This window comes from Chanodichthys erythropterus, chromosome 15 (genome assembly GCF_024489055.1).
Source record: "Chanodichthys erythropterus isolate Z2021 chromosome 15, ASM2448905v1, whole genome shotgun sequence".
Taxonomy (NCBI): domain Eukaryota; kingdom Metazoa; phylum Chordata; class Actinopteri; order Cypriniformes; family Xenocyprididae; genus Chanodichthys; species Chanodichthys erythropterus.
Window position 1 is genome coordinate 38175475 of NC_090235.1, and position 12115 is coordinate 38187589.

General features: G+C 39.5%; 1 protein-coding gene across 2 annotated transcripts in view; it reads right to left on the reverse strand.

The window, feature by feature from the left end:
- The window catches only part of fkbp10a (FKBP prolyl isomerase 10a), a 179581-nt gene that overhangs the window by 93856 nt on the left and 73610 nt on the right, over positions 1 to 12115 (reverse strand). For both annotated transcript variants that reach the window (XM_067411835.1, XM_067411834.1), the window contains one exon: positions 356 to 545. In XM_067411835.1, coding sequence (XP_067267936.1) covers positions 356 to 545 — 190 coding nt within the window. The remainder of the gene's footprint in view (positions 1 to 355; positions 546 to 12115) is intronic.

Consider the following 12115-nt stretch of genomic DNA (forward strand, 5'->3'; position numbering starts at 1 on the left):
CATTGACCAGACCAAACAATGAACAGAAAGAACTCAGTGTCAGGGTTCTGCCCTGGCAGACTGGTGCCAGTCATCCTTTCTGCACATTAATGTGACTAAAACTAAAGAAATGTGCATTGACTTTAGAAAATACCCTCCCCTGCTCCCCCCAGCACTGATTGATGCATATTTACAGTAGTATTTACAGCACACCAGGAAGCCTCAGGAGCGGATACTCACCGGTTAGGCTAAGGGATTTGCAGAGATCCTAAAGGTTGTCATGTTAGCTGTTATGCTAGCCACAGGCCATGCTTAACCATATAGTCACCTTGTTAAATTGATAAATAACCACAAGTTGCAAATGGAGAGCACTTACGAAGAGTAGAGATGTGTGCCATCCAGCAGAGAGCAGTTGTAGCGGTATAAAATCAGGTCATTTGCAGCACTTGTCAGGTTGCAGTCAGCTGGTTTGTAGGTCACTTTGATGTCCACTTGGTCTTTAGGGTTGTGAAAGTCAATGATGTGCAGGTCAAAAATGAGCACGGCAGATCCTGGGATCAGCTCACCTGAGAACATTTTTATGAAGAACAGAGCAGATGAGAAAAAAATCTGTGTCACATAGAACATGTAGTATTGTACCATCAGTCTCATTCTAAAGTGGCATGAAAAAGTATCTGAAGCCTTTGGAATTTCTCACATTTCTGCATAAAATCACCATCAAATGTGATCTGATCTTTATCAAAATGACACAAATGAAAAAACAGTGTCTGCTTTAACTAATACCACCCAAACATTTATGGGTTTTCATATTTTTAAGGAGGATAACATGCAAACAATGACAGAAGGGGGAGGAATAAGTAACTGAACCTTCTGCCTAAGGAGACTTTGAGAGCAATTAATACCAATTTTTACCAAACAATTTGAGTGAGGGGTGTGTCCAATCACTGAGGAGTAGCTTAAAGGGATAGTTCACCCAAAAATGAAAATTTGATGTTTATCTGCTTACCCCCAGGGCATCCAAGATGTAGATTAATTTTTTTCTTCAGTCTAACGCAAATTATGATTTTTAACTGCAACCGCTGCTGTCTGTCAGTCAAATAATAGCAGTGATTGGGAACTTGAACAATAAGAGTCGAAAAAACTTCCATAGACAAATCCAAATTAAACCCTGCGGCTCGTGATGGCACATTGATGTCCTAAGACACAAAACGATCGGTTTGTGCGAGAAACCGAACAGTATTTATATAATTTTTTACCTCTAATACACCACTATGTCCAACTCCATTCAGCTTCCGGCTAGTGAGGTCAGATCGCTCTCTGACAACGGAAGTGATGTCTCGCGCTCACTGAAGTATATGGGCGAGACATCACTTCCGTCTTCAGAACGCGTTTTTTGACCTCACTAACAGGAAGCTGAACGAAGTTGGACATAGTGGTGTATTAGAGGTAAAAATTATATAAATAATGTTCGGTTTCTCGCACAAACCGATCGTTTCGTGTCTTAGGACATTAATGTGTCGTCACGAGCCGCAGGGTTTAATTTGGATTTGTCTAAGCAAGTTTTATATACTGTTATAGTTGAAGTTCCCATCTACTGCTATTATTTGACTGACAGACAGCAGCGGTTGCAGTTAAAAATCATAATTTGCGTTCGACTGAAGAAAAAAAGTCACCTACATCTTGGATGCACTGGGGGTAAGCAGATAAACATCAAATTTTCATTTTTGGGTGAACTATCCCTTTAAAGCTGCCCTGCTCACTATAAAACACACCTCTGGTAAGAATTGTGTCTTGAACCTATGGGGAAAAAGGAGGCAAAGTCGATTTTAAAGAGAAAGTTAATGAATAACTGGCAAATGAGATGGGACAGTAGTAGCACAGGGAGATGGTGTTATAGTATCACACAGACAGTAGGGAGGATACATTGTCAGGGAAGAAATAGGAAAGAAGAAGTATTGCTGTCTAGGTTAAGATTGGGACATACAGGGTTAAACTCAACACTGGCAATAATGGGGTTAAATGAAAATGGATTATGTGATGTGTGTGGAGTATCTGAAAATGTATGTCATGTATTATTTATTTGTAGTAAGTATAATATTTTCCGGGATGTATTGTTCAGTCATCTGAAGAATGTAGAGGATAGAATGAAGAATGAGGATATTTTAGGAAAAGGTTTAATGGATAGACAGATATATAGAGCACTAATTATGTTTATATATGATTCAGGTTTGGGATTTAGAATATGATATACTTGAAATGTTGAACCTGCCATGGGGGCTGAGTGTGGACGGAGGAGCTGAACACGCAGCGCCGGATGAAGCTCAATGAAACCTCTATTGCAGATATGATAAATAATGATGATGTATGTGGGATGATAGAGTAGGGTTCAACAAGGAAACATAGTTAATGGTCTATTTGTGAAAGTAGGAAGAGGAAATAGTTTTAAACTTCAGACTTATCACCCAAGGTTAATTTGCCATCCAACACAGTAGGTGGCGATAATGCTCCTTTGGAGTTAATCACCATTAAACAAGAAGAAGGAGAAGAAGAATTGTGTCTTGATGAGAAGCATTGTCTGATGTGCACCATGGCTCGCTCAAAAGAGCTCTCTGAAGACCTGCGATTAAGAATTGTTGATTTGTATAAAGCCGGGAAAGGTTACAAAACCATCTCTAAAAGTCTGGATGTTCATCAATCCACAGTTAGAGAAATTGTCTACAAATGGAGAGAGTTTGGCACTGTTGCTTCTCTCCCAAGGAGTGGCCGTTCACCAAAAATGACAACAAGAGTTCAGCGCAGAATACTCAGAGAGGTAAAAAAGAACCCTAGAGTGTCTGTTAAAGACTTACAGAAATCACTGGCACAGTCCAATATCTCTGTGCATACATCGACTATATGTAAAACACTAGCCAAGAATGGTATTCATGCGAGGACTCCACGGAGAAAGCCACTGCTGTCTAAAAAAAAAACATTGCTGCACGTTTAATGTTCGCAAAAAGGCACTTGGACAGTCCACGAAACTTCTGGCAAAATATTTAGTGGACTGATGAAACGAAAGTTGAACTGTTTGGGAGGAACACACAATGTCATGTGTGGAGGAAAAATGGAACAGCTCACCAACATCAACACCTCATCCCCACCGTGAAGTGTGGTGGAGGGAGCATCATGGTTTGGGGCTGTTTTGCTGCCTCAGGGCCTGGACAACTTGCAATCATTAATGAAAAAATGAATTCAAAAGTTTATCAGGATGTTTTGCAGGAAAAGCTGAGGCCGTCTGTCAGACAGTTGAAGCTAAAAAGAGGATGGATGCTGCAACAGGACAATGACCCAAAGCACAGAAGTAAATCAACTTCAGAATGGTTTCAGAAGAACAAAATACACATTCTGGAGTGGCCAAGTCAAAGTCCTGACTTGAACCCATTGAGCTGCTGTGGCATGACCTCAAGACAGCGATTCATTCCAGACATCCCAGGAATCTGACTGAACTGCAGCAGTTTTGTAAAGAGGAATGGTCCAAGATTGATCCTGATCGATGTGCCAGACTGATCTGCTCCAGGAATCTGCAACAGGAAGCGTCTGGTTGAAGTTATTGCTGCCAAAGTGGGGGCAACCAGATATTAAATGTGATGGTTCAGTTAATTATTCCTTCCCCTTCTGTCATTGTTTTCATGTTATCCTCATTAAAAATATGAAAACCTATAAATGTTTGGGTGGTTTTAGTTAAAGCAGACACTGTTTTTTTTTTGTTTTTTTTCATTTGTGTCATTTTGACAAAGATCAGATCACATTTGATGGTGATTTTATGCAGAAATGTGAGAAATTCCAAAGGCTTCAGATACTTTTTCATGCCACTGTACTTATAAAAAAAAAGGAAAGAAAAAAGAAATCCAAATTGAGGAATTGTATAATGTTAAATAGATTAAATATGTCAATTGTTTGAATATAATATAGCCAACTATGCCATATAATGGAGGTTAACAAAAATAAAATGCCAAAATACAAGATACTTTCAGAAGGCCTTGTACACACACATATGGGAACACTATGAACTGTTGAATGTAACAAGTTAGAGAAATATCTCTACGCCTCTTTCACACATACTACGTTTGCATTGCGTATGTGGATTTTTTTTTTTTTTTTTTTTTGTTCTTTTCTGTACCCAGCCATGTTAACAGGTTATAGCTTTAACACTGCACGCGGATGCGGTCTGTCAATGCATTCCAGAAGCGGTGTGTCTGCAGCAGTGCAATGATCATTTCCACACCGAGTCTATTGCTGTGGCTGCACTGCACTTAATTAAAGTGACAGCACATTGTTTGCAATGTGCATTGCATTAAAATGATCATGTAGGCCTATTTACTTGAAAATCTAGTAATTTCATAATAGATGCATATAATTTAAAATGTATTCTATACTAAAATCCAGGGCTCTGAACCGGTTCAAGGAACGAAAACAAAAACCGGAAATGAACAAAGTTTTGACCGGAACGTAACCAGAAATGGAATCAAATTTATTCGTTCTGAACAGAAACGCTAATTTGAAATGGCCATTAACCGATAATAACGTTATTTTTTCGTTCCATTTAATATTTTGATTTGGTAGTCAATCAGTCACAAATTCAAATAGTAGTACAGCCTATGCAAATGTGACACTGACACATCCAAAGTGTGTGAAATGCGCTCAGGCTCTAAATGCCCCTGCTGCTGTCAAGTCATCATAAGTTAGGTAAGTCTGGGGCGCCTGCAGGATTATCTCAGGGTACGCACGTAACTGCACTCTGATGTGCTTGATGCTTCGTGAAATTTTTCAGTTTTGTTCTGTTTTTTTACGTTGTCTCTGAGCAGCTTTGTCCCAAAATGTGGGTATTGTTTTCAGAGAAACGAAGCATCGCATTTTTTACAGTCAAGTGAATACTTTGCGTGAATGTTTGAATCCAGACCACTATTGAAGTTCAAGTCCATTTACTAAACTATAATTATTGTTTTTTTTTTATCTATTTCATCTATTGCCAGATTTAATATGTAAATTATATTATTGAAATAAACACATTTAGCGTCGTCAGGCTGTTTGTGCTTAATGGATAAAACAACAGAATTGCGCATTAAAGTTTATGGGTGCTGTAAATTTTACCTGCCACAAGATGGCACTGTTTTCGACACTCTTGATGCTTTGAAACCATGTTTGAAACCATAAACCTTTCCCGTATGGAATTACATTTGATCCAAAAATAATGAACGTAACTTTTCAAAAAAACTAATAAAAATATAAATTGAAACTGAATAAAATGTCTTTGAAACTTAAAAAAATAAATCGCAGGCAAAATGTTTGACTTTGTTTTCAATACACTGCATGTTTTTCTAACAGTTTATTTTCTTTCTTTCACTGATCTTTACTTACAAAAGCATTTCCAGAGTTTTCATTTATGCTTCTGAAGTTTTCGTTTACAATCCCAGAGTTTTCGTTCGTCTTTCTGGCACAAATCTCTCACGGGGGCGGGGCCAGCAGTGGTGTGTTCTCATTGGCTACTGAATTTTTGATTGACATCTCCTACTTGACCTGGAAGTGAAGGTGACAGCGTTGTGTTTACAATTACATGTGTGGAGGAGGTGAGCGTCTGTAAGCGGCTTCTTATTTCATTTTAGTGATGTAAAGATAGTGATGATAAGATTTTATTATTTTATCTGTATCTGCTGCTACTATGGTGAGATGATTACTTAGGCCTAGCACAGACGTCTGATATAATCATTATCATCAATCATCGTCGTTAGCTGGATACTCGCGGTAAGTCAGTATTTTTTACGTTTACAAAATCAATATAAGTAACATTACTTGCTTTTTCAGATGGAGAGGTATTTTATAGCTCATTTAGAGCCCACTTTATACAGCAGTTGTCTTGATTTAACCCAATTATTACAGGATCTGGTTATGTACTGTATATACAGCCTTTGATTAGATAATATTTAAAGGTCTTTAATAATAATACATATGAAGTACTGTGCAAAAGTCTTAGGACACCATTAGATGTTATTTTAGCAATGGTATAGTGACCATAATTTTAAGGATAAATTTTAAATTTGTAAGCATTATTAAAAAACAGAAGAAAAAAAAAAAAAGACCTCTACAGGCTAAAGTGGTTAAAGTATTTAGTGACCTCTCCTTACACTTGAGTAATAGTGAGAACCTGGCTCTCTCAAACCTAAATGGAGTGGAAAATGACTGGAAGGCCAAGAAAACTTTCAAAATCTGATCAGAAGTTTCTCCTTTGAAAAAAAAAAAAAAATGGAAGTCTAGGAGGTCACGTTAAATACTGATTTTTGCTTATATAATCTATTTTGTTATGATTTTTTTGTGTGCATATATATATATTTGTGTGTGTATTTTCTTTTTGCATTGTAATAAAGACCAAAAAATAAACATGGGTGGTCATTAAAACATTGCTAAAACAACAAAGCTAAGACTTTTGCACAGTACTGTATGGCCAAATGCAAAACCTAATACATGAAAGTAATTATGGCTGAAATGATATATAACTTGTTTGAAATAAATATTTTAAGTCTGCATAATTTGTTATGTGGGAATTCAAAGCAGTTTGTATTGTTAGATTATAATACATCTGATTTCTTATTTTCCAGGGAGTGGAGCAACTTTTTCATTAACAAAATTCTGATGCTGACCCAGAGGAGGGAGTGGTAGCCCCAGAGATCCACTGTCCCCATCAGACAAGAATCTTATTTTGTTCAGACACATCACCTTTGACTGACTGGGATCTTGATCTTCAGAACCTGATATTATGCAAATATTTTATTTTTTTTGGAGCTCTAGATTAAAACAAGACAGTTCATAAACACACAAGAGGTTGTACTTTATTCTTATTAGTCCATACTGATCTTGGATTAGCATACCAACAACATATGAATGTTAAAGTGATAGTTCACCCCAAAAAAATTCTCATATATTTTACTCACCCTCATGCTGTCCATGATGCATATTACTTTCTTTCTACAGATAAACATGAATTAGGATTTTTAGGAAAATAATACGTCTTCGAGTCCTAAAGACACAGTAATCCACGTGACCCCAGTGGATGAATCAATGTCTTCTGAAGTGAAACAATAGATGAGAAAAATACTAATAATTTGAACTGTATTAATTATTAGCAATCGTTTCCCACCAACCATCATGCGTGTATGGGTTACAGTCCACTTATGGGCTCACAGAGATGGACTATTTTCTCAAAGATATTTGTGCTTATGTGGAGAAAGAAAGTCATACAGTCAAACCAAAATGTATTCAGACAACATGAACATTTCATTCCATTCATTAAGTTTATTCACTATAGTTTAAAAAAAAATGGTAATAAAATGAATTTTATGAATTTTACACATGTATTCTATAATAGGTGCTTGTGCATTTTTATAGTAATGTACTGTATATCATGAGAATACTGTGCATTACATGAATATGCAGTGTTTTGTGGATTCTGGTCGTTCCTTTCACAACATAATTGCATCCAACACTTTCACTTTGATACCTGTGTGTATGCTGTAGTGACAATAAAGAATTTAAATTTATTTGAATTGATTCATATTTTCATTTACATACGTTTTTTTTTTTTTTTTTTTTTTAATGTAAGTCACAATTGAAACAGTTGATTGTTAAAAAAAAATGTACTTTTATATGTTAGATGATAATGTTAACTAAATAAAATGATTAGAATGATAAAAAATGACAACAGGATCATTCTTTGTGTGGAGTACTGAAATGACCTTTGAGGTCTATACCGTCTTACATCAAGCCACGACTGTTATTTTCATATTGTTTGAATCCTTCAGAATTGAGTGATCATTAATTGTGATGGTGTATGTGCATATGCTAACAATGGGTAGAGTGATGGCCATGGTTGCCAACCTTGATTACCTGGTTGGAGTGAGACTTTCTTGATGGCTGAATATATACATGTATATGATACTAGTATTCTCTTTAAATTGTAACAGCACAACCTAATCAGACCCAACAATAGAGAAGAATCATCAGAAATAATCAAATATTCTCCAAAAACATTGGACATTATGCAATATCTTCAGTATTATAACCTTTAATGTACAATTAAACCTCAAGACATCCATTTTCTCTCGCGTTTGATCTCTCACGCTCCTAAAAGTTTATGTCGACAAAGTAGAAGCCGCAGATAAATACAGATAAAATTCAAAAACAAAACTAAAACTCATATCTTTAAATGAAATAAGAAGCCGCTTACAGACGCTCACCTCCACACATGTAATTGTAAACAACGCTGACGTCTTCACTTCCAGGTCAAGAAGAAGCTGTCAATCAAAAACTCAGTAAGCCAATGAGAACACACCACTGCTGGCCCCGCCCCCGCGAGAGATTTGTGCCAGAAAGACGAACGAAAACTCTGGGATCGTAAACGAAAACTTCAGAAGCATAAATGGAAATGCTTTTGTAAATAAAGATCAGTGAAAGAAAGAAAATAAACTGTTAGCAAAAATGTATGTATTAAAAACAAAGTCAAACATTTTGCCTGCGATTTATTTTTTTAAGTTTCAAAGACATTTTATTCAGTTTCAATTTATATTTTTATTAGTTTTTTTGAAAAGTTACGTTCATTATTTTTGGATCAAATGTAATTCCATATTTCCCGAAGCCTTTAGAGAAAAGCTACAAAGATTTAACTGGCTTCATTTCTTTATCTCTACTCAATAGTTTTAGGCCATTTTGCAAATGATTCAGTCGAATTTACCTGTTTTAGAGAGCGTTTGCTCATTTTGAGCCTGTCTTTAAACATTAACTATCTGTAACGTCATTTTTCATATGTGGAAAAAAAACGAAACTAAACTAGCCAATCACATTTCTTTTCACCCATATCCCCCACGCCCACCTATAGACGCACATACACACGTTTGACTTTACAACACACAAATGCACACCTTTATGTATTCTCATTCTCTCTTTCTCTCAATATGTCGAGTGCATGCAGATAGATTTTAATAATCAATTTAAAAATTATGTAAAAAATAAAAACGGCATTAATTAGCGCCCTCTCAAGGTACGCACAGTGCGTACAGCTGTACAGCTGCAGGTGCCACTGAGGTAAGTCACAATGGCAATGCCTTGGCATTAGTTTTTCCGATGATATATGTCACCAACCGTCAAGCATTAGGCCTATATTTAAGTGAAAATGAATGTCAAGTAGGCAAATATGCAGTTTGTTGTGCGTTTTGAAACCAGCAAAAATTGCAGGATATGTAGAACATGAGTTCACACAACGTCACATCATGCACATGCAGCGCTTCTGTAAATGGAGAAAACAGAATAAAACTATAGGCCTACATAACACATATACAAGGAAAGGGAATATTTAGGCCTATAGGCTATGCAATATTTCACTATAGGCTATACAAAACGAAAGTGATTCAGTGTAGCGCACTCCAAAGATCTAGGAAAGGAAGCAGACGTTCTGCTTGTTTTCATTATTTAAGTGTCTTTTGTAAATGTGTGAATTATGTCTTGCTTTTACCTGTATGACCATAAATTACGGAGTACAGTTTACTGTCTTAGAAGGAAAAAAACAATTCCAGTGTTCACGCTGGAGCCTCATGCGTGCACGCTCAAATTCTTGCATTGCTTACTTGATATCACAGCCTGTTAAATAATTAAAATAAAATACAATTAACCAAACATATTGTAATGAATAGTGTGCTGCTTAAATAGTGTGAGTGTGATGTGGTGCATGTGTGTGAGCAATCAGTCCCAGGAATGAGGGCCTATGGGAAACGTAGTCCGAATGAAAGTAAGTTCAATATTCCAGTGATGGCTCCCTCCAGTGGTGCGGGGAAGGAAATGCGGGAGTCTCACTTGTGACACATGTAAAACGTTAGACTGCTCAATTCAGTTCCCTTTCGTGGGAACTATCGACGCTACGTCTGTGACGTGATGGGAATCCTCTGCATTTTTGTGTTCGTGAAGCACTATTGTATCCAACCAATGAGAGAACGTGACGTCAGAGGCGGGCGACGTCGCGGACTGGAACCTATAAAGCATGCCCGAAAACAAAGAACGCTAGCTTCTGTTGTCTTCAGTAAGCGCTATTTGTATCTTGTCTGTCTTATTTACTGTTGTCTGTCTACCATCTCGCCAGAAAGTGATCTCTTTGTCTGAGGACAAGAGTTTCTAACAAGTGAAATAAGACACATAAAAGACATATATATGTATATATATATATATATATATATATATATATATATATATATATATATATATATATATATATAAAGAAAATGACGGAGAAAAGCCAGCGTTTCACTAAGTGTGCACCTCCTTACCCGCGATTCATCGTGGAGGGAGATACACACGAGATGTGTGTGAAGTGCCTGGGAGTTGAGCACGCACAGGCAGCTCTTGAGGGGGCTGTCTGTGTGCACTGTGAGCGGCTCACTCTCAGGGCGAGTGTTCCCCGCGGGTCTGGTCCCGCTGCTGCTGAGGCACAGCGAAGGCTGCACTCGTGGGGTTCACAAATGGATCTAGCAGAGGGGGGAGAGATGGGCTTTGCCTTATCGCTTCCCTTACCTGCTAGATCTAGTGTCTCTCCTTTAGTGGTGGAAGCACGCGCTGCGGTTTCTTCCCCGCAAAGGGAGGCACCGGCACTGAATATATCTTCCTCCGAGGAGGTTGATGTTGAAGGTGTCGAGGGTGGTGATGAGGGACCGTCATCCTCATCTCCAGCCCATGAGGAGCTTATGGAGGTAGTGACCCGGGCAGTAGAGAAACTAAATATAAGCTGGCCCGCGGAGGAAAGCGTTCCTAAAGTTAAAAGCAAGTTGGATGAACGCTTCCTCCCAGCTAGGTCACTACCCCAGCGTCGGGGACTGCCGTTCTTTCCCGACCTCCACACCGAGGTGTCGAGGTCGTGGAATAGACCTGTGCAGTACCGTGTCTTCAGCCCACAGACATCAATGTACAGCAATATTACTGGGCTGAAGCAACACGGTTATGGGGCGATGCCTCGGGTTGAAGAGACGCTTGCGAGCTATCTCTCGCCTGAGTCTGCATCGTCCCTGAAATCCCCGACGTTGCCCACCAGACCTTTAAAGCAAACATCGAATCTGGTGGGCAAGGCTTATTCGGCAGCGGGTCAGGCTGCGGCATGTCTGCACACTATGTCAATACTGCAGGCATACCAAGCTGATCTGCTGGGGGAGATTGAGGAGACTGGGAAAGCTACTTTTGAAACGATTCAAGAGTTGAGAAAAGCCGCAGATTTAGCTCTCCGTGCCACCAAGGAGACGGCCAAGTCAGTAGGCCGCTCTATGGCAGCCCTGGTGGCCACGGAGAGACATCTGTGGCTCAATCTCGCAGATATTAAGGATAAGGACAAACATATCCTTGTGGATGCGCTGCTTTCCTGCGAGGGCCTGTTCGGTGACGCAGTTGCTACTGTCGTCGACAGGTTCGAGGAGGCGAAAAAACAGAAAGCGGTGTTCCAAAGATTCCTTCCCCGGAAATCTCATCCCCCTTAGGCTGCTGGGCGGGAGCAGCCTCAGCCGATAGCCGGCTCCTCGGGATACAGGTCCCAGCAAAAAGCTAGTGTGGCCGCCCGTGCTCCCCCGCGGAAAGCTTGGGGACCGGTGCGCGCTGTACAGCAGAAGCCTTCTGGGGGTAGGGCGGATCTGAGGACCGTCATTATTTCCCGGAAGGCTTCCCAAAAGAAATCCTGACGGTCATGGGTCAGGGTTTCTGAGGGCAGTCCCCTCTGAAGGGGTTCGACGATTAACATCTATCGTTCCCCATCGGTGCCCTCAGGGGGCTGTTCTGCCAACCCTGCCACCCAGTGTGCGACAGGGCGCAGCAGTCCCCGTCGATCCTTCGAGGAGGGTCGGCCAGTACATGATTAGCTTATCTGCCGGTGCGCCGTGCCAGATAAACGAGCCAAGTGCTCAAAAAACACCAGAGACCAGCCTCGAGAGGCTGGTTCCCTTAGTAGAATTTTGGGGGGAATGGAAACGTCTTCCGAATGTTTCGAAATGGGTGCTGCTCATGGTAGAACAGGGCTACAGAATTCAGTTCGGTTCTCGTCCGCCCAGGTTCAGTGGAGAGACTCACACAGTGGTAGCTCCAG